Below are 22,654 nucleotides of genomic sequence, written 5' to 3' on the forward strand. Positions count from 1 at the left end.
GCCTGTGATTGGTGCTAAGAGGCAAGCCTATGATTGGTCCAGACAAAATGGCTGTGATTGGCCGAAGCACTCCTTCTCCAGCTACATAAACAAGCCGCTGCGCTCACTCTAGGGTTCAGGAACCCTCTCCGGTGGACCTCCCTTGGGCTTGCAACATCATGCGCAGTAAAGCTGGAGCGCTTTCCCTTGCCTACGTTCAGTAGCTCAGGCTACACTGATAACACAAGCAGCAGCACATGTGGTGGAGAGCTCCAAGTTCAGCAGCTGCAGCGGCCACTGTCATGGCAGAGAACAGCAGTAGCAGCTTGACAGTTGAAGTCCCAGCAGCCCTGGAAAGGATCCCAGTGGCTCTCACCTGGTATCTAATACCCAACACCAAGCTTGCCTGTGGTGCCTAGTTTCCAAATCTTAGCCAAGTCCTTTGGGCCCAGTCTACTGGGAACCACTGCCTGAGAGTCGAAGAAACAGCTGCAGAAGGCCATTGGCAGGCCCACAACTGCTGCCTTCCCAGAATTCCCAGGGGCAGCTGTAGCCTTGAATCTATGCAGTGATGGATTATGAGGCTTTCCCACTGGTACTGGATGCTTCTGCCTGTGTGATCCCGCCAGCGCCCGGTGTTCTTGCTCCTGAAGGGCCTACTGGGTCCTGAGTGTCACTGGACACTCAGGCTCCCAAATGCAGTCCCAAGAGAGACAAACACCCTCAAGTCATCCCCGTGGGAACCACTGAGTTGGTAGCACAGGTGAGTGTCTCCCAGCCTACTCACTGCACGGGCCTGAGAAGGAGTGTGATTTGGACCAATCAAGACCTTTTTCTCAACCGCAGCCAGAAAGGGCAGCTGAACAACTGCAGAGCAGCCAGGGCAGAACAGGAGAGAAGATACCACTCTTACTCGAGAAGGAGAAAAGGTCTCGAGGATACAGAGAAAAGAAGCCATATAAATCCTGGAAGCCAAAGGCGTGTCAAGTCCCTGGAGTGGGAGGGTCTGATCCCAGACATAGAGGCAAAGCACTCAGAGTCCCAATACCTGCGACATGAATAGAAGAACTACAACACTAGGTGGTACCAAGCCCTGAGGGAGACAGACTCACGGAGAACAGCTTCTTGCTTATCTATGATTCCCATCCAGTGAGATGAACAGACCTTCAAGGCAGCTGGCTGGTGGCAGTCACACATCCCTGTACTGGAGTGACTAAGAGACAACCACGGCCTCTTGGTAGCCAAATAGAAGACAAAGTGCTGCCTTGCCACAGGGTACAGAACTCCCTCCAGACTTTCCTGTAGCATCATACCCTTGGAGTGAGGTATACCCCTCCCTCCATCACCCTCCTCCATCACCCTCCTCCATCACCCTCCTCCATCACCCTCCTCCCCGGGTTCCTGCATCCCTTGCAGTCCCACTGGGGAGACTACTTCTGGTATCTTTGGATTTTGTTTTGTTTTGTGATGGTCTCACCACATAGCCTAGGCTGGCCTCCAACCTGCCATCCTCCTGCCTCAGCTGCAGCTTCCTGAACACTGGAGTTGTGTGTATGTATCACCACACATGGCTCTTCCATGTATGTGAACCCAGACTCTGAGTGTGTGCGATGGTAAAGCTCTGTCTTCCATCCTTTCCTTCTCACTCTGGGGATCCCATCTCCATCTAATATTCATTCTCACTGTCTATGTTTCTAGGGATGTGGGTGCATATCAGTGCATTCCAGGAGGATGTCCTTCAGTTGCTTCAAACTCAACCAATCTTAGTCAGAACTGAACCTACTGCCTTCTACTGTTACCCAGGTCCCCAACTGTCCTGTCTTAGGTACTGAGTGTCAACTGCTCCCAGGAAGAATTTGAGAAGCATATAAGGCTGGCCTCCCACCCACCACTCTCAACAGCTCCTCTCCTGAAGATTCTCCCTCTTTCCTGACTCTCAGGGCTGTCCTGTCGTCTATGTCCCAAACCACGCTTAGCCTCTCCCCTATAGGAACATACCAGGCTCCTAGGCACCCAGCCAGTCCCTGCCTCCAGCCTGTATTAGCCCTGTCCATTTTCCACATAACAGATCCAACAAAGCTATTTCTGCTTAAAACCTTCCAGTGGCCGCTTCCGGGAAGAAGCTAAAACATTTTGGCGCACACGTCAGACCTAACCTTTCTTATCACCTCTTTGAGCCACACAGCAATTATAAGGTGGGGAGGGATAATGGGGGAGCAGGCACCCCTGATTTAGATAGCCTCAGTTCATACCCCTCGTCCTTCACCAAGGAGGCTGACTGAACTCTGTCAACAGAGCTTGCATGTGACAAGGGACAAGCCAGACCACCAAGAAAAGCCCCTCGAGTAAGGCTCTGTGCTTGGTGAGTGTGGTTCTGCAGCACACTGTCCTTGACATGGCCAGTCAAGGTGCATGCCCTACCATCTCCTAACCGGATGCCCAGGGTCAGTTACAACTGCAGGCTTGTCTCTGCTAAGGAGGCGTCTCTGTTGGGGCAGCTCCACCTTTTCTTCTCAAACTTCACCCAAGAGTTCCTGGGCACCATGCCTCCTCCAGGAAGCCCGTCCTGCTGCCCGTGATAAGGTGAATGTCCTTTCTCCATGCCCCCATGTCCCTTGCATTGGCCTCTCCATGCTACTCAGTATCTATCTATTTCTCGGTTAAATTCAGGAATTCTTCCTTAGTGCTGAACGCAGGGCCTGGCAAAGAGTTGGTTCCATTTGCATACGGCCCAAATAACCACAAACCAAGATGAACTAACACAGCCAGCAGCACAACTTGATGCATTCTGGGACACTGCCCTTCCCCTGCCCTTCCAAAGAAACACTCGGAACACTACACTAAAATCCCCCAAAGAAAGGCAGCAGCGGCCACTTCTGTTTTTGTCCTTGTACCTAAGACTTCAGAAAACTCTGTTTAAAGAATGACTCCTGGGAATCCACTTGGGACAGTGGCTGCAGGGGGGCGGGGGCAGGGGAGTCAAGGCTGGAGCTGGGAAACAAAAGACCTTAATTACAAAACCAATGGAATGAACCAGGTTTGCAGGTGCAGAGACCCAAGTCCACATCAGAAGAGAAGCGGAGGTGGGGGTGGGGTAAAACCAGCAAGCTTTTCACGGTGTCTGCGGCTCCAGGGGAAGGACAGAGTAAATCAAACCTCTGACAGACGATCAATGGACATCCAATTAACAGTCACAATATTACTAATTTACACAAAATGTCTAAACAATACCCTTTCTTCCTCGGAGGAGACCTTGATTCAGTGCCTCCTCCCAGCTGTTGGGACAGTCTCTACTAATGCTGAAAGACCACTGGACCAGTGCCCCAGTCCAGGGTGGGCATGGGGACTCAGGTAGCCAGAAGGAACTGGGCAGAGAGCTTAGTTGGGGCTTGGGAAGGAGGGCCAGAGCAGCCGCACTGAGTTAACACAGTCACTCACTCTGACATCAACAGCCTGGGGGTTTCCAGTGGCCACTGATGCCCTCTCAAAGTCATTCTCAACCTCTGGGTCTCGACCTCTTTGGGGGTTACCTAAGACCATAGGAAAACACAGATGTTTACATTACAATTCGTAACAGTAGTAAAATTGCAGTTATAAAGCAGCGACGAAAATAATTTTATGCTTGGGGTCACCACACCGTGAGGAATTGGATTAAAGGGCCGCAGCATTAGGAAGGTTGGGAGCCATTGCTCTTGGAGATTATGTCCACTTCTTTCAATGGCTCAAAGAAAGCAAAGTGCCTTCCACCCGGACTGAGGTTATTCACGCTGAAAGCATCTGGGGTTGGATGTGGGGAAAGGTTTCCACTCGGGATTAACAGGGAAGGATGGCATGACACCTGCTCTGTTGTGACACCCAAAAATTACTGACTAACCTCCTGTAACATCCAGAGACCCAAACTAGCAGGTAGCAGGGGCCTTGAGGAGCCAGGCTGAACTCAGTTCCAGCAGTGACTCTGGACGGACCTGCTTCCTTGCTCCTGTTCCATGTGATGACACCAGCACCCAGCAGGAGGGGATGGTGTACAACAGAGCTGATGCTCACGCTGGAGTACTGGGGTCTGAGCAGAAGCAAGAGCGAGGCAAGAAGGAGCTTCCTTCCCTCCTTCCACAGACAAACCTCACGGGAACCACAACTTGGAGGTTCATCCCTGACAACACAATGTGATAAAAGAGGCTGTGGGTCCCTCCACCACAGAATGCTTGTCCCAGTGCCATGGAGGTCCTTGGGACACCGAGCTCTAAGCAAAGCCATGGCTGGAGGGCAGTGTGAGGACTGTCTTCAGGTATCTGAAAGGATGGACCAGACGACGTGATCTCTACCTCGGAGAAGTGCACAAAGGCGTTTTGAACCGTCACCAGTTTGCAAGCAAACTAAGACACTGAGACCTAAAATGACTCCTAAATCGTCCAGCAGCAGGTCGCCTCTCAGTTTGCTTGTTGAGACAGGGTCTCACATCTCTTGAGATGGCCTTGAACTTGTTATATAGACCAAGATGGCCCTGGACTTCTAATCCTCCTGCCTCCACCTCTGGAGTACTAGGATTATAAGCAAGGCACCACCATACTTGAGGATCAGGATGCCTGCCTGTTGGGAACTGAACCCAGGGCTCTGCCAACCGAATTCCATCCACAACCCTCATCTCGTTCAAGTGCACATTTGTGATGCTCCGACTAGCAGCGTGTGTCTGTTGCCAGTAAGAGGGTGTCGTGTCGCTGCCTTGGGGTTCCCCTGCCCGGTTCTCTCAAGCCCCCTGCACTCTGCTCCTGCATGGGCTCTGCTCTTTCAATCTTCCTGCATCAAGGCACCTACAGAACATTCTTGGTTTCCTGGGACCCTTGCTAGGTCTCTGAATAGCATACTCAGCGCTATGAGGCAGAGCCCAGTCTGCCCTATGAGCCAGTCATGGCAAGACAGAGAAACTTGCTGGAGCACAGGGACAGACTTCACAGGAAACAGTTTCCCGAATTAAGGATTTTAAGCACAGATGTCTGAAATAGATATTCGGAAGCTATTCACCCAGACAACAGCCACCTCCTCAGCCTGCGGATACGCAGCCACCATTGGCAAATATGCTTTCCAGCAAATTCTGCCCTGCAAATGAACTACTCCCCATTCCAGACAAATGGGAGCCGCTTCCCAAGGAAGCCATGGCAGACTCTGCAAGAGCCAGGTCCCCTGCCACTCTGTTCACGAAACACCTTCCCCAGCTCCTCTCCCCACTGGCTATCCACCGATTCATTTACTCACCATTATTTTTAAAACTCAAATTTTATTCGCAGTGGAGCACAAGTAATAAATACTAATACACTGTTTGCACTTGAATTAGCCTGCATATCCAGGGACCACAGAGCTATTTATCAAAGGCAGACATCCCACCCCACCTGAGCCTTGGTGGTCAGAACATAGGCCCTTTCAAGGTCAGACTCTTAGGTGCATAGCAAGAGCAGGGTGTGGAGGGCTCCAAGGACTCAGACTTAGTGTCCCCTGATTCCTAAGCAGGCCACTGACCTACCCAGAAGGATAGGCAATGTTAGCGAAAGCTTCCTAACTTGGGGCCACAGACCTAGCCCTGGCCTCTAAGCTCGTGCCCAAAAGGGAGCCTGAACAGGGGGCAGGCAGCTGGAGTTCAGTATGGCACACACTCCAAGGGAGAAAGGACATGGGGCTGTTTCTGGAAGGGTCCAGGATAGGATAGGGGACGAGCATCAGGAAAGGGTACGAAGGAAGGGAGACAGAAGCAGAGATCCCAAGGGAGACAGAAGCAGGGATTCCAAGCTGGAGGGACAGCCAGTGAGAAGATCCTGAGTCAGGAACCCAAGGCTACACTGGGAACCAGAAACAGCATTGCCGATGGGCTCTTGTCCAATGGATGCAATGGATGGGACCTCTTTCCACAAGAGGTTTGTGCCCCCAGCCAGCCCCAGCCAAACAGAGATGACCAGAGTAACACACTGAGCATAAGCCTAAGACATAGACCACAATAAGCAAGCAAGATTCCTAGTTACATGTATGTACGTTACTGCTGAAGACTAGGGTCTGAGACTCCAAGAATGAAGGAGTGGATTGGAGCAGGCCTCTCTGACAAAGGGAAGTGAGGCTGCCTTAGACGGGAATGGGGAACCTTCTCCAGCACCAGGCCCCCTTCTCCTACCTGCACGGGAACCTTGAATCATAACGCAGCTTCACACGCTTGTTTTGCTAGCAGCTTATAAACACAGATACAACCTCTTCCCAGACAAGGCCACACATCAGACGTGCATTTGTATGAATGAAGGTAGGTAGCATCCTCCTCTGAGGCCCAACCCTGCCCCCACCATCCCCAGGTGATCAGCTAGGTGTCTATGAAGCTGTAAATCCCCAGCAGAGCTCTCCTCTGAGGGTTCTGAGAGAGGGTTCACCCCAACCCCCTCCTGCTGGGGTGAACTCTGCAAGTCTCCCTCCCTCACCTGGTGAGAGTTGGCTGGAGGGTTGCCGCTGAGCATCCCTCCTGTGCCTAGAGCCTCTTCTAGTCCTTTTCCCTCCCCAGTTCCAGAGACCTTCCCCCCCCCCACTCCCCCAGCTCCTGCTTCTCAGTACTTCCATTCTGGAAGCATCTCCAGACGGGGAGCAGTGCAGGAATTCAGGATATCCCACTCTTACCACAAAAGCTGCAGCTGTGCAGGGCCGGCAGCCAGAACTTCAAAGATGACACAGATGTGGGGACAGACGTCCAGTTAAACAAGTAAGGGGTCAAGACGGCCAGTGCTGCACAGCCAGGTGTCCGGCAGACTCCCCTAGGCTGAGAATGCCAGCTCTCTGGGACAGATCCGGCCTGAGCCACACCTCTGCTGTCTGGCTGTCTGGGTGACTTTCAGCAAACTCCCCAAACCTCAGTTTCCCCACTGTGAATATGGGTTGTTGCAGGGTGGAATAACAAAATGCATGTGACCCACTGCATAAAATGTTCAAAAACCACCACCTAGAATTCTTGTTAATGTCACCTCATGTCTCCTCTCCAGTGTTCTGTCAAATGGCCATATTTCAGCAATAAGGCCCTGGCCATTACCTTCATTATAAGCACTTTAAGTCTCAAATTTTGAAATTGAAGTAGAAGGCAGGGTCAGGAAAGCCCACCTAAGTGTCAAGCCAGCTAATGAATGTTCATGTTAGCATGCCCTAATCACAAAACAGAGTACGGCTAGCAATCCAATGGCTCCTGGGGGCCCCTCCAAGGGTATCTGTAACCCTGGCTTCTGTTACCATCTTTGAAATTTATATGAATAAAATCACACCAAATGTACTGGACAAACTTTCTGATTTAAGGATTTATAGATGTTGTTGTCCTTACAACATTTAAATAAGCCCACTGGCTTACCCTGTGCTGTAAAGTAAGCAAAGAGAGACTCATGCTAGTTGTCCAGCCAGCTCCTGTCTCCTCACTCTTACATTAGACAGCTTCCTACAAATCAAGCCAGCCCCTCCCTAGGAAGCTAAGTCCTCCCTTCCCACAGTTCTGCTAGCTCTTGGAAGTTCCTTTAGATTGTATACAATTTAGTTAATTTAGATCAGCTTGCCTGGCCCTGCCCTGCCCTGCCCATTCCAACCTGGACAATACAGCCAAGCTGGTCTCAGATCCGACGTTTCTGTGATCTAGGTGGATTTATACACACCCTACAGTCTCTTCTCCATGTGCCTCCAGTGGCTGGCTAGCAGGTGGGTTCCGGCAGGGGATGAAAGATTACATTCAGCCAGGCGGAAGCAGGGTAGCAGGGCTGTGCCCTCTCTCTTTTCATGAAAGGTCACATGGGAATAAGGAGCGAGATCAGTGATCCAGGAGACAGGGAGCCTGGATGGAAATCCTGATTCCCAAGTCCTCTCCAAGAGGGGAGTTATTTCTCCTCTCTGAGCCTCAGGTTTCCCCACTTAGAGACGAAACAAAGAAGTCTGTGCTTAGGTCCGTTATCCTAAGTTGATCTTTTCTCACCCATGGAGCTCACACTAGACCACAGGCTTCCTTCAATCCACCTTGCAGGCACTGATGTCAATCAGCTAAATGGGTAAAGAAGGGGTACCTGCTCAGAGCCCTGAGTAGTGCCAGAAACATGGGCTAGTGTCTACAGAAGAGTCCATGGGACAGGCTCAGTGAGTTCGGGACTAGGTGATAAAAGGTCACGGGAGATTAGAAGTCTTCCTAGATCCCTATACCTCTTGTTCCCACATTGATGGGTCTTTTCCTAGGACTCTTTTCCTCTGATGCTGAGGACACTACCAATGACGTAGGCTTTCTATCAATGAATAGGCCCTAGGTCACATCAGTCACCTTTACTATCACCCCCAGATCTGGCTTCTGTTCCCAGAGCCTGCTTCTCATTTATAGAAGCTGTGTACCCCACCCTGATCTACAATCACAGCTGCTACCTGAAATGCCTCAGCCCAAATCTCCATCCATCTCCCCATCACAGACTTCCTGGTGCCAGGAGCAGATGGACCAAGATCCAGGCAGCCCCCAGATTATCCATGTACTGCCTTATCTCACTGTGAGCTACACTAACCTGAGGGTAACTATGCCATACAAGATGAGAAACGTGCTTTGAGATCTACACAGTGGACTCTCAACACCAGACATCTGTGTGCTGAAGGTCATTGGGTGCCCTGAGGCTCACTGAAAAACCAGAGTCCCAGGTATAGCATCTATAGCCAGGTACCTCCAAAGAAATCCCCCTCAAAGCCCACTGACTACTGTGCACTGAGCACCTGCTCCCTCACTGGCCCCACCCTCACTGTTAAGGACAGGATACTGAGTACACCCCACTTCTATAAGGCCAGCAAGTGGTCTGAGGACTTCCCTAAAGCATTCCAAGCATTGCCTGGCTTCTCCTTGCCACCATCCACCTGACTATGTCCAGGTAGACATGTTAGTTTCTACACTTCTGGGGACTGTAGTCTCCAATATACACATCTCCAGCTCTTCAGGGAGACCCTAGCCAGGGAGGGGACACGGTGCTGGAGCAAACAGAGTGGCATTGCAGTTCAGCTGTGTGACCTTGGACAAGAGCCCATAGGAAGACTAACGGTGACAGTGTGGGGTTGCCGGTGAGGGAGAACTCACAGTAACACTTCCGAACAGAGGTAGGGAACAAGAAACACAACAGAAACACTGACCCAGGATACAGGACAAAGGTCAGCTCTGGCCCCAACCCCTTGTGCCCAAGGTCAAGCTCTGGATAGCTGAGTCGAGATGAGAGCCCGCCAGGGCACTGGCGATTCCATGTTGCTGATAGACCAATTGCTTTGTTTTTGTCTATGCACCTCACTGGGCAGAGATATTATTCTAGTCAATGCACTTGGTTGCAGGCAGCCTCTTCTATTTCTGAAGGGAGGTGGATGGTGCTGTTTTAGCTCAAATAGACTGGTGAGCATTCTCCCCTAGTTGTCCCACCCTGTGCTCTTAAATTTGGGTCATCTGAATTTGGGGCCCTCGGATGGGCTAGGTGCGGCATCACCTAATTACCAAGAAACTCACAGAGCAGTGGTCCTTCTGCCTTGAAGACTTCAGACACCTAGAAGATTTGGTAGATAGCGGGACACACTTTGTAGGAGCCAGCCTTGGAGAGTACCTGCCTGTCCCCACCGTGTGCCCATAAACTTACAGTCATAAGCGGATGCATAGCCATATGTGACACAGGGACACATAGAGGGGACCAGGGATAGAGCAACTGCTGCCTCCACCAGGTTAAGTGTGTTTCAGATCTCTGATGCCCCACACCCACTGTCACCTTCCTGACCACACTCCCCAGGGAGGTTGAAATTGAGTGCTAGCTTTGTTTCTTGCCAGTTGGAAATCTTCACATCCCAGTGAAGATTGGGCTCCCAAGGAGGGGGGTTGAACGAGGACCCAAAGCACAAAGATATGGTTGGACAGAAGGTAAAACCTAGCAAATTTAGAAGTCATGTGCACCAAACGAGCATCCACAGTATGTTAGGCATTTGGAATGGGGGCCTGTCACATCCTCCACATTTACAACCACCCACCAAGGCATCTTGAAGACCAGGAGCCTGACCCAAGCTCTAATCTGTACTCAGGTTCTGTTCGTCACTAGGTGTCACCTGGGGCAAGTGTTGTGCCTATGGGTGCCATAGCGAGGAGCTTAGCAGCAGCTACTTCTCTGAGCTGGAGGGCAGCTCAGGACACACTGAACCCACGGCAGCACCGGAGACACACGGGCACTCGATGATGGTCGTTCTCAGGAAATGAGGAGGGGACAGAGGCTGGAGAATCATCCACAGGAGCACAACCTCAAGACATTCCAGGAACCAGATCCTATGATCTGTTTAACCTACTGGCTTTCAGTTTTCCCAGCAGCCAAACAAGTGTCACTGCCCGGCAAATGCTGCTTTATTCTGCATAAGATTCTTGGTTTTGTGAGGAGTAGGTGTTCCTAAGTATCACTGTCCCACCCTTTGGGCAAATGGCAGGTGACCTTCCATCTCGGATCTCAGACAGAGACTAAGCCGGGTGCAAGAGTCCTGACCCTGACCTGGCTTACCCTCAAATGATGGTGTGATCTCCCCCTATTTACTAACATTTGAGATGATGGTTCCTACCAGCCCTTCTGAATCAGCTCTGTTGAGGCCCTGCTGTTAGCTTAGATATATGGCTCCTTGGACCCTAGATCCCTCCCTTCTCAATCTCTGATTCTAAATCCAGTCTAGACTCCATTGACTTTAGAAAGAAAAATAAAGGAAGGAAGGAAAGACAGAAAAACAGGCTCCACCACCTCCCCAAAGAGCAGCACAGGCCATCCTTTACCAACCTTCCTAGAGACACCCTACTCTACTGCGGTGGTTCTCAACCTGTGGTTCACAACCCCAATAGGGGTTGCATGTCAGATGCCCTGTATATCACATATTTACCTTAAAATTCATAACAATAGCAAATTTACAGTTATGAAGTAGCAATGAAATACTTTTATGGTTGAGGGTTAGCACACGTGAGGGACTGTGTTAAAGGGTACCAGCACTAGGAACTTTGAGAACCAACCGCTCACTGCTCTACAGTCTTGAGTGGCAGGCTCTGAAATGAAGGCGTAATCATCCTGCTAATGTGAACAAGCACAGCCACTGCCAGGCACATCCCTCACCTGCTGAGGCTCCAGGGGCTGATTCAGCCTCTGTCCCACCCCCCAACACCCCACTGCTGAATCTCGAAGAGAGTGAGGCATTTTCAGCTACAGCACCAACCACAGTATTGCCAAGCCTTGAGGGGACAAGGGAGGCATCCAGGCTTTGTAACCCCCAAGAGAGCCAGCAGAGGACTGCCCCTCACTCCGATGCTGGAGCCTCCATACCTCGGCACCTGGAGAGAGGAGTCAATCTAGTTCTCTGCCTGGCTGTGCCTCCATCTTCTGTCATCTGAAACTTTTCTTTTTTATTAAGTGCCCTGGAGCCGGCCGCTCACTTACACATCTTAACCTCCTCCAAGCTATTGATTTCTCATTCTATTAAATCCTCCTCTTTAACTGTAGCCCTTAAACTCCTAGTCTAAACATGTATTTACTGCAAACCACCTAGTCTCAGGTCAGCACTAGGACTTCCCAGGCCCAAGAGATGGGTTCCTTATTACTTCCTCCTGGTCCCTAGCAATCCTTCCTCCCCAAGATTCTCTGGCTGACTCTAAGGATATCCCAGCTTTCTTGTCAATCTTTTCATAGCCAAAACAGCAAACAGTATCCTACACACAATCTAAAGGATACTAGGACAACCACCTGGCCATCCTCCCACTGACAAAGCTGCTTCCTGAGATACAGATGAGGAGGGGGAGCGGCTGTGGAGGAGGAGATGGGACTTACTTGCTGTGCTCACAGTGACTGTATAGACTTCTCACGGGCTTTCTAGTCCTGAGCAGCCACTGGATACAGCCTCAGAGGTCTGCCAGCTTGGAGACCTGGCAATCCTTGGGACTGTTGCCTGTACAAACAAGACCCTGTGGCTGGACACAGATAAGAGGGGTGGGTCACAAGATCAGGAAGTGTGGTCTGAGCATTGAGGTTAGGGCTGTCTGTCCCCTGCAGTTTTGAGGCCCTACAGCCTACGCATTTTTCTCTGAGGCAAACACTGGATCAGCCTGAGTTGGAGACCCTTAACAAGAACAAATATTTACTTGTACCTGCTCTGTCACGCTTAGGGACATCTCAATGAACAAAAGTGATATAGTGGCTTCTCCGGCTCAGACAGAAACTCCTCTTGGTTTCCAGGAAGTCTCCAGATACTGAGATGAGCTAGTGCTAGACTTGGGGTGCAGGTGTCCTAAAGGGGGGCAGCAGAGTTGGCAGGAGGATGGGAGGTGAGATCCCAGAATCAAACCTGTTATATGACAGTCCCCTGGCAGCACGTGCCTGAGGCTCAGCTCTGCCTAGGACTGCTCAGTTGCTATCTAGGAACTTCATGGGCCACTAACCCAGTCGCCAAATGCTCCACACAGTCTGGGCAAAGAGGGTACCCTTCTGGCTTTCTTATTCCTAAAAAACTGCATTACTCTTTCTTTCTGGGCTCCCAGGCTAGAAATCTCAAAGTTATCCAAACACTCCCTGCTCCTTCATCTGCTGTTACCAATCTGCCTGCACATTCTGCTGTGCCTTGGAAATGTCATCCAAATTCCCCCTTTCCATTGTCATCACCCTCCCCTCTTAGCCTTCAACCCCTCTTTCAGCATAAGACTCCTTGGCCCAAGAATCTTCAACAACTCCCCCAGCCTGCTGCAGCCAGCTTAGTCTTTCTTCCCTTTGTCGGGTCAGGGACTTCTCAGATTCAATTAAGTCTGTGCTCCTAATAGAACCCTTGGGGTGGACATGCCTTCTTCACCTGCCCTGTCCAGTCTGCCCATTCCCCCTGTTCTCTTTCCCCTTGCTCTGCTTGGACAGCTCCTACTCACTCTCCTCTAGCAAAGCCTTCCTATCCCTGAGCCCCCTGCCGACTCCAGCATGCACACATCTGCACACATCTGCACACAGCATCCATACATACACACTAACGATCAAGTTGCCATTTTCAACTGGAACAGGTGCCTGGAATGCTTTTCATCCAAATCCTATATGGGCACAAAGAAGGGTGGGTGGATCCCTGTGGAGCTAAGGGACTCTGAGTACCCTGGGCTGGATGCAAGTGAATGGGGTATCCAGCCATCCCTGCTTTTGAAAGCAAATGATGCCCAAGTGGAGGGAGGAAGCTGGAGTGTGAAGCTGTCATTGGTTCCTGTCACAGGACTGAGTATGGAACATTGTAGAGCCCCCAGGGACCTCAGCCCTCATTTGTAAAGACCCAAATGCTCCTACCTAACTCACAGGGCAGCCAGGTGATTGAGCGAAACAAGCAGAATTCTCAGACAATACAATATTAAATTGATTCTCTCCTCCCTTCCCATAATTTAGGCAGCCTGACTCTGTGGTATTGTTTTTTGTATCAGATTTGTTCAACATAAGGGGTCCTCTATTTTAGGTAGCAAATGGTATAATTAAGTAACATACAGTTCTTACATCCCCACTAAGAACAGAGCCAAGTTACAGGGGCTGAAGGGCAGCCCTACACCGTTGAAGGAGAGAGAATGTGAACAGGTGTCAGGCAAAGGCTTTGGCCCTCAGGGATCCACTGTCTGGTCGGGACACATGAGAAGGACAAATCATTCTCAACACCAGGCAGGACTAGTAGCTGAACCAAGCCCATCGAGGAAAAGGAGGAGGGGAGTAGAGCTGGAGAGATGGCTCAGCGGTTAAGAGCACTGACTGCTCTTCCAAAGGTCCTGAGTTCAAATCCCAGCAACCATGACTCACAACCATCTGTACAGCTACAGTGTACTCATAAAATAAAAAAATTAAATGAATCTAAAAAAACAAGCTCCATGCAAGAGGGGGAGGGGCCACACAGGCAATACATCCTAGATGCCCAACCTCAACTACCAAGTCCATTTGGCAGCAGCCTTATGAAGCAGAGCCCTGTCCAGGTTTTACAGGTGAGAAAAGCAAGACTTAGAGAAGGGTTAGGCAGCTCAGCCAAGGTCATGCAGGAAATGTTGTGGGGATGGGAACTCAGGTGTCTCCAGTTAACAGCTGGAGCCTCTGCCCTTCCAGGCTGTAGAAGGTTCTAGTCGTTCAGGAGGTTGTACAGGGCAGAAAGGAGAATGGGTGTGAATGAGACCATATGGTGCCTGTGCTGAGGGGTAGGCAGTTCACTCCTGAGGCCTTGTCATGATGCTGGGACCCGCCTACAGAGGGCCATCAATTCTAAGCAAAAGCCTGTGCTCTGTATCCTGTAGCCCATGGATGCTGAGGGCAGCTGAGATGGGGACCCACTTTGGAGACCAAAGTTGTCAGCTACTCTGATGCTGGAGGTTCTGTGAATCAGAGGGTGAACGGGAAGTATGAGCTGGGACGGGCTTTCTGGACAGCCCAGAGCAAGAGCACAGGACTGCAAACCAGAGCCTGGAGCAAGTGTAGCTCTCTGAGCTTCAGTTCCCGTGGGCCAGCCAATATGACTCGTGGCTGCTGGCAGACACAGCGAATGCTACTGAGGCTGAAGTGGGCCTCCTGTGCAGCATGCCGAGGCCTGCAGAAGACTGTCGCTCAGAAGGGATGAGTACTCAGTGGCAGGACAAGCATGCCTCTTCCAGGCACAAAGCACAGCTGCCCTCCTCATCAGGCACTCTGGCCTCCTGCTGGGCTTTCTGTTTTACCCAGGCCTGGTCACCCTACAATTGGACTCTTCAGGCTTTCCTGCATCTCCTCCAGAAGAGTCCACTTCCCTCTGTCGTGCAGAAGTTCTCTCTGCATTCTAAGGAAGCCCAGACTGGAAAGCTTTAAAGAGCAAACTTTCAGAGCTGAGAAAGCTTCAGTCAAGATTGAGATGTCTAGAGAAGAGGGGGAAAACATGAAAACCCAACTCCCCACCCCATCAAACCCACTCTCCCCCTTCTTCCCCCCTCCGCCTCCTGCTAGAACCAACCCTGCCTACAGGTCCAGGAAAACGGGATGGAGCTGGAGACAGACGCAAGGCTGGTGGGGCAAGCCCAGGCCACATAAAATGAACATAATCTGGAAAATTAAACAAACCCAGACACTGTAACGTGTGCCTACTAGATTAACTCTCCAAAGGGTCACGACCTTGAGGAACACATCCAGCCAGTGAGGAAAATAATAAACCTGATTAACGATGAAGCATGAGCCACGGCCTCCGCAAATAAAGCCAGCCCGGGGAGGCCCAGTGGAACTCCAGGGGCTTTCTTCCCTGGCAGAGCTGGGACACAGCTGACCTCTCCAACCCCTTGCCACCACTAGGACACTCCAGGACTAAGCAAGACAGGATTGCTCTTTCCCAAGCCACACCCCTGCAGCTCTGCCCCAGGGGACACAAGGCTAGCTTTTCCAGGTGCTCTACCACTACCACCAGAGGACCCACGGGAGCCAAAAAGAAGGTAGTTCTCTTTGTCCCTGGCAGGGCTCAATCCTCTTGGCCAATCCTCAGCCTTCCTGCCCTGGTCTCAAGAGATACCTACTTGCCAGGCACAGTGGCCAGGCCCAGCCAGAGTTCCCCTCCTCTTTCCAGACAACCCAGGCCCCTGGGAGACATGCCCAGAAGAGCCACTGGAGGGAGGCAGGGAGGTGGCACCGCGTGGCATCACCAGACAACAGCACCAGGAGGAAGATGGCAGCATCAAGTAGAGATGCCAAGAACCACACAGCCCAAGGTCCAAGCGGGGACCAGCTCAGCCTGCATAGCCTGGCCACTGCCAGGCAACCTGGCCGGCGGGCCCTGTCTATCCTTTCGGTCGCGCCTCCCCCCACCCCAAAGCCCTGGGCCAACTCTCCCCAGGCTCCACCTCCTCCCTCACTTTCCTCAGCTCCAGGGAGCCAGGGGAGGGAGGCACAGGTGCTCTTGGCGCCTTGGACAAACCCCCTGTCCCAGCCGTCACCAGGGCGCCTTCCACCCCAAGCTAGGTCGGAACCACTCCGGCTCTGCCGGGTCCTCACTAAAGAACATCTCCTGAGCTCCCCTCCCCCTCCACCTATCCTCTCCCCCCTCTAGCGCCCAATGCAGGTCTCCAGAGTTTTTCCCTCACTTCCCACTCGGGTGAACTAGGGTGGGATGGCTAAGAGGCCCATTAGTCGCAAGAAGGAGGGTCATTTCTGATAGGACGCTGGCTTGGCCCAAAGCAAGACGGCGTGCAGGGTTGTGGGGGTGTGGTGGTGGCCGGAGTCCAGGGTCGGAGCAGGGGTGGTCAAGACAGATGGCAAAGAGAGAAGGGGGAAGGGGGCTCAGAAGCCGGGCTGCTCTGACAGAGGACTGTGGCGGGGAAGAGCGGCCCGTAGAAGCCGAGGGTGACGAGGCGGGGTAGAATCGCCAGTGTCGGGAAGGGGCCGTCATCCCTGCAGGGGGCAGAGGCTGGGCTGGGAGTTGGACTGGGAAGAGGGAGGATCACAGCGGGAGGACCGGAGCGGAGGAGAGGAGGCGCAGGGGAAAGCAGGCAGGGATGGAGACTAGAGGAAGTACGGGGCAAGGTAGCGGGGGCTCAGCGGGAGAATCCGGGGTCGCAGGCATCAGAGTGCGGGGGACTGGGCAGCTGGAGGCGGGAGCGGGGCCAGGCAGGGTGCGGGCCGCGGCCCGGAGGAAGCTAGCGGCGAAGACGTCAGAAGTCGGGGTGCGGCGCAGCCCCGGGGGGCGCGGGGGGACATCGCAGGGCGCGAGCCGGGGGCGGCGCGGGGGCCGCTGCCCTTACCTGGGCGGCTCCGCACTCCGGGCGCCGAGCGGGGGACCCGACGTTGCTCGGCCGGCGGCCGGGCTGTTGTTTTCCCTTTTTTTTTTTTTTTTCTTTTTTTTTTTTTCTTCCGCAGCGGCGGCGGCGGCGGCGGCTCCAGCTCGATCCGCCAGCAGCCGAAGGCAGAGTCTGTGTCCGGCTGCGAGCGAGCCGGGAGCGGGCAGCGCGGGAGGCGCGCGGAGAGGCGCTGGGGCGCCGCCCGGCGGGCAGCGAGGGTACTGCGGCGGTCCCGCACGCGGCCGGCCGGGGAGGGGGCGTCCCTCCGGGGCCGCGGCCGCGGGTATCTCCACTCCCCGGAGGGGTCCTTTAGCTGGGGACCCGGACCTAGGTAGCCGGGCGGTCGAGCGGCGGGGGCCGGAACAGCCGGGGCCAAACTTGCAGCTTCCCTGATCCGGCCGATCGGGAGACAACGGGCCGGGGATGGGGGGTCTGGGTGGGCGCTGCAGAGGACTGACCCCCCCACACACACCCAAGTGAGGAGGTGGGGCACACTCCACCACCCAGCGCCAAGGGGCAGCCCGCCCGGGTCCGCGGGAGTTACTAGCTTGGCCTGCTTCGGTGGGCGAAGGGCGACTCCTGGTGGCGTTTTAGGGGCCAAAGCTAGAGACTGAGGCCTCCTCGGTAGTGGAACGAGCTGGGCGAAGCTTTGCTTTAGATAGACCACAATGTTTCAGGAAGCTGAAGAACCACACAGCTCACGTTTGGTAGTCCACTGGTTTGTGCACACAGACCTTCTGGGAGAAGTTGTCACTTGATGCTACACATTAGGAAACCTCGGCTAGGAAAGGTGAAAGACTCACCCTTCACCAAGAGCAGGGGATCAGACCTAGAAAGAACCAAGCTTCTTGGTTTGAGGTTAAGGGATCATTTGACTACATCATAGCCTTCAAAGGAGGCTAGAAAAGGAGAGGTCAGGGGAACAGGAGGCCTCGGGGACAAGTGACTTCCTCAAACTGATTAGCTCCACATTTCAAATCCAGAGTCTCAGCCTTAGACAAACCCGGAAATCATCCATGCCAGTGGCCTCCCAAACTTCTCCCCCTCTGCCCTCACACTCAACCACCTGCTTGCCCTAAAGTCTCCGCGAAGGGATTGGTTCTAGACATACTTGGTTGGTTCTTGGGCCTGGGAGACAATATGCATGGACTACAGGATATTTGTTGACACTCTGTGTGCCGTGTCGGAAGGACAGCAAGGCTGGGCCAGCCCTGAGTTACCTGCTAGGAGGGAGGAATGTGGTTGCAAGAGCCTGTTCTCTCTCCCTCCTCCACTCCCAGACTGGGCTTTATGCGTGTTCTGTTGGCACGGGATCCGCCATACTGGACAGGAGTTTCTATGTTGGATAGAACTCCATTTCTTCAGTCCAGTACTTTTTTTTTAACCCTTTTCCTGTGTCAAGACTACACCATTTATTCAAGTGTCATTTCCAAAGGCTTTCACATCAGTTTTGCAAGGTAGATGGCAAGGTAAACTTAATCCTCTCTCCTGAATGAGTTTAAAGTGGCCTGTGGGACATCCCATCCTGAGGTAAATGCAGTGCCTTTCCCTGCCTTGGAATGCTAGAACCTATGTGCATGAGCAAGAGGACAGTCGCGTATGCAGTACCTGCCCTGGGCTGACAGCAGTGAGGGGCATTCCTGTGACCAGGATAAGTCACTTCATAGTCCCCGGTGACTTCAAAGTGACATGCATGTTTCTTAGTCTACTGGAAGAATTCAACAACAGCACAACCATAGAGATTTAAGAGTTAGAATAGGGAGCTGGTGAGATGTCTCAGTGGGTAAGAGCACTGACCACTCTTCCAAAGGTCCTGAGTTCAAATCCCAGCAACCACATGGTGACTCACAACCATCATAATGAGATCTGACACCCTCTTCTGGTATGTCTGAAGACAGCTACAGTGTACTTAGATATAATAATAAATAAATCGTTGGGCCAGAACGAGCAGAGGTCCTCAGTTCAATTCCCAACAACCACATGAAGGCTCACAACCATCTATACAGCTACAGTATACTCATATACATAAAATAAATAAACAAATCTTTTAAAAAGAGTTAGGATAGGAAGATAATTCAGTATGACAAACATTTCTTTGTATTCTTTGGCTTTGGAAGCTCATTCTAGGAGCCAAGGAAGGTGTGAGGGTCTTCAGCATAGCGTCGCAGGTAACCTGTAGCCTTGTGAGAACTCCAGTCTCTTCACTTCCTATAAGTGTAGATTGTCTTCTTTAAGTCTCTGCCCCCAGAAACAAGGAGAGCTTGCAAACCAGTGCCAGAAAAGCCCCTTTATCCTTACTTAGCTATTCCCTAGCCATGGCCTTGTCTCCCCCTCCCCATCTAGGTAGCTGAGGACATGAGGTACTCAATACTTGGACTCCCTCTCTATTCCTCATAGCCAGTGCCACTTGTCCAAATTCAACCCCACCCAAGGTAACTTATAAAAGCAGGAAGCTCATTCCAGATTGCCTCTGGAGAGTAAGGAGAGGTCAGACCACAAGAGCTGCCTTGTGTCTTGCATGGTAAAAGCAGAGGAGATGGAAAACAGGGCCCTCTTGCCTGAAGCATCACTCACAGCCAGCTCCCATGCTGGGCTAGACAGACAGAACTCAGTGTCCCTGGCCATCCTGATTAGCTGGTGGATCCAAGTTCTTTGGTTGCTAGAGCCTGTATAAGTTTGTTCTCTGTGTTTATTTTTAGCTCTTCTCTCTTTACATTGGCCTCAGGTATAGCCACAAAGAGAAGTGCTTGCTCTGAGTTATGTCTACTGCATCTATCCCAGAAGCACCTGTGAAAGTTCAATACAAGCTGACGATGACCCAAAAAATTGAGGCCAACTGAGACCCCCGGCAACCAAGTAGCTTGTCCACATATCATCTGCTATCCCCTCTTGAGGACGGTTCCAACCATTTCCAACTGGTTCCAGGTTTGAGAGGTCAGCTCCCTTCAGTCTTTCCTCAATCAACTGTCAGATGGATGTCAGGACCACAAACTACCTGGCTTTCTACTGACCTAATGGAACCCATAAGGTAAAGTTGAGTCCAACCTGCCTCTGCACAGGTCAAAGGTTGCTGCTAGCCCATCTTCCACCTCTCCCCACAGCATGCTTCATCGGTACCAAAGCTCTTTGACGCTGGGAAATCTATTGTCAGAGTGTTTGTCTCAATCCTCAGTACCTCATAAAGTGAGTATAGTGGTCCGTGCCTATAACCCTACTTGGTAAGTAGGGGAGAGAAGAGCGATTCAAAAGCATCCTTGGCTGCATAACCAAGTGTGAGTCCAAGTTCTGACCTACATGAATCCCTGTCCCAAAACAAAACCACAAAGCGCCTGACTTCTCTGCTCACCCAGTTTTATGCCACTGAGCCTTAGAATGTTGAATTCTGCCTGGAATTCCACACAGATACACAAGTGCATGGGACGGTGTGTGTGTCTGTGTGTCTGTACATGTGTCTGTGTATGTCCGTGTGTATGTGTGTGTGCGCATATGCAGTTACCATCTCTCCATCCCCATGAGTACATTTTTACCATTCAAATCTTTTAAGAATCATCCCTTCCAGAAGTTTCTCCGACCTTGCTATCTAATCCCTTCCCGGCAGGACTAATTTTTCATGCGGTCTTCTCTTGTACTCGTTAGGGTTTATGCTCACTTATTTGTTTCATGTCTGCTCTAATAGCCTGTGAACTTGTTCTCCCATATTTATATTTTAGCTTCTCCCCTCTTTGTATTTTGCCTCAGTAGTTATAGTCATGAAGCAGAATATTTTGTCCTCAGTAGGAGATGGTGGGTTCTCCTGTCTCTGACTTGACCCTTGTCTTGCCCATCCCCTCCAAGAATGGTATAGGCAGACAGCAGAGAGTGAACAAATAAGAGGAATTTATTTACATGGGAGTAACCATTGGAATATAGAATCGAGGGTCTCCACACATGAGTGACAGGGCCAAACTCCCTGTTGATAGCCCAGAACCAACCAAGAAGTCGCCAAGAGGCTCCAGGAAGCCCTTGGAATGCCAACCGAGAGCATTCCTCTGGAGACCAAACAGGAGTAACGGCAGAACAGATGGTCAGGGCAGTCTCTAGAGCAGGAGGAGTTTTGAAGAGGTCTGTCTCCAGGGGATCTCAAGAGAAGAAATCTGTCTCCAGGGGATCTTAAGGGCAAAAGGACTTCCCTCCTTTCTTCTCCCACTATAGGTTTGACCACAGACAGCCCAGGCACCTGAGTTATAAAGACCTGATTGGTTGACTGTGTATATGCAAATAAGACATAGAATGAAGACCAGTTGGGCCAGGGATTCCAACCTCTTTCTCACCATAAAGGGGAGCTGCTAGGCTGTCAAAAGCTTACAACAGGACAGTTTGCACCTGGGGTGGAGGGTGAAGAGGGGGGGTCTTGATTCTGTTTCTTGCTACTGAGGATCTTCATGTCTGTTTATGGTTGCTGTCACCTTTGCCTGGGGTCATCCAGTCATGGATGAATATTGCCCACTGCTGGTTCTGATTATCAACCATTTCTGGAGAGCTGCTCAGCACAGCCTGTTCTCTGGTCTTTGCCCCTTAAGCTTGAGCTACCAGCTGCACCCGGGAAGCTCTGAATCTTGCTGGGGACTGCTCCTACACTATCAAATACGCCTGCAGTCTCTTTCCCCAGGGTCCCTGTAAAGGGTCGCCACAAGTTCACAGAGAATAATAATCCTATACAGAATAAGGGTTAGTGGGGTGATCACAATTCTGGCACATTAGAATGGGCCAGGGTCAGATAAAAATTATCTACCCAGCAACTATGACATGATGGGTACACACTAAATTTGATCTCTTTGCAAAATCTAGGCTTGGCGTTGTTCACACTAAAGAACCTTGAAGTTGAAGGAAGCAAGAGTCTGATTATACATCCATATTGCAGTATTGTCTGTTGACCCTATCAGAACTCATCTCTCAAATTCCAGATCAGAAGAATTCCTATGCCCTTATTGCCACCTGTTGGAGGGAGGTATGGCTCATCAGTAAAGGATGATGTCTAACAAAACTAGTCTGCAAACAAAATTGACGTTAGAAGAAATATTGGGGTCTGGAGAGATGGCTTAGTGGTTAAGAGCACTGTCTGCTCTTCCAGAGGTCCTGAGTTCAATTCCCAGCAACCACATGGTGGCTTACAACCATCTGTAATGGTGTCTGTTGCCCTCTTTTGACACACAAGTGTACATGCAAATAGAGCACTCAAATACCTAAAATAAATAAATCTTTTTTAAAAAGAAGAAGAAAAAACATTCTTTGGTTTTTACTCAAGCTTTGAAAGACCAGATTAAATAGTGCCTCTAGCCAATGGCATAACAGGCATGTACTGTCAAAAAGCAAATACGTGTGGCAAGTGAAGTGGACACACACAGTTTCCAAGCCTCACGCCACCCCCTTGCTCAGCCGAGCTAGCTGCAAAGGCTCCGTGGAGTGTTGAAGAGCTCCTGCCCACTCTTGACAGCTGTTAGGATGGCACTCCCTTCCCCCAGTACTTCTTATCTCCATTTCATTAGCCTGGGCATAGATCACTGTTCACGCTGAAATGAAAATGAAAAATCTAGATTATACTCTCTAGGTGTCCAAGCTCTGCAGCCCTGCTCTGGTGCCCAGTGTGAGGCCCTGGCTTATCCCCACTACGCATGCCTCAGTTTCCACTTCCACTCAATGAAAGAGAGAAACTGTCACGTCCATTAGTTCTTCAAAAAGCCATGGGCTGCCTAGCAGAAGAGTGCGTACTGCTCTTCAGAGGACCCCAGTTCAATTCCCAGCATCCACATCAGGCAGCTCACAACTACCTAGAACTTCAACTACCTAGAACTTCAGTTTCAGGGGCATCTGAGCCCTCTGGCCTCCTTGGGCACCTTCAGTTGCACACACACA

At 51.4% G+C, this 22,654-nt stretch overlaps 2 protein-coding genes across 4 annotated transcripts in view; one reads left to right on the plus strand and one right to left on the minus strand.

Annotated features, from left to right (window-relative positions):
* Grik4 (glutamate ionotropic receptor kainate type subunit 4) overlaps positions 1-16,896 on the minus strand; it is a 433,126-nt gene extending 416,230 nt beyond the window's left edge. For 2 of the 3 annotated variants that reach the window (XM_031343458.1, XM_031343457.1), the window contains exon 1: positions 16,727-16,787. The gene's annotated coding sequence lies outside the window, so the exon portion shown is untranslated. Of the gene's footprint in view, positions 1-16,726 lie in introns of all 3 variants that reach the window. The other variant, XM_031343459.1, reaches the window with a different exon arrangement.
* Positions 16,481-17,097, plus strand: LOC116073602 (keratin, type I cytoskeletal 9-like). Its single transcript, XM_031345684.1, has 2 exons — positions 16,481-16,776; positions 16,842-17,097. Exons 1-2 carry the CDS (start codon positions 16,481-16,483, stop codon positions 17,095-17,097), a joined length of 552 nt encoding a protein of 183 aa, XP_031201544.1.
* Positions 17,098-22,654: the final 5,557 nt, after the last annotated feature.

This window comes from Mastomys coucha, unplaced genomic scaffold (genome assembly GCF_008632895.1).
Source record: "Mastomys coucha isolate ucsf_1 unplaced genomic scaffold, UCSF_Mcou_1 pScaffold23, whole genome shotgun sequence".
In the NCBI taxonomy this organism is placed as follows: Eukaryota; Metazoa; Chordata; class Mammalia; order Rodentia; family Muridae; genus Mastomys; species Mastomys coucha.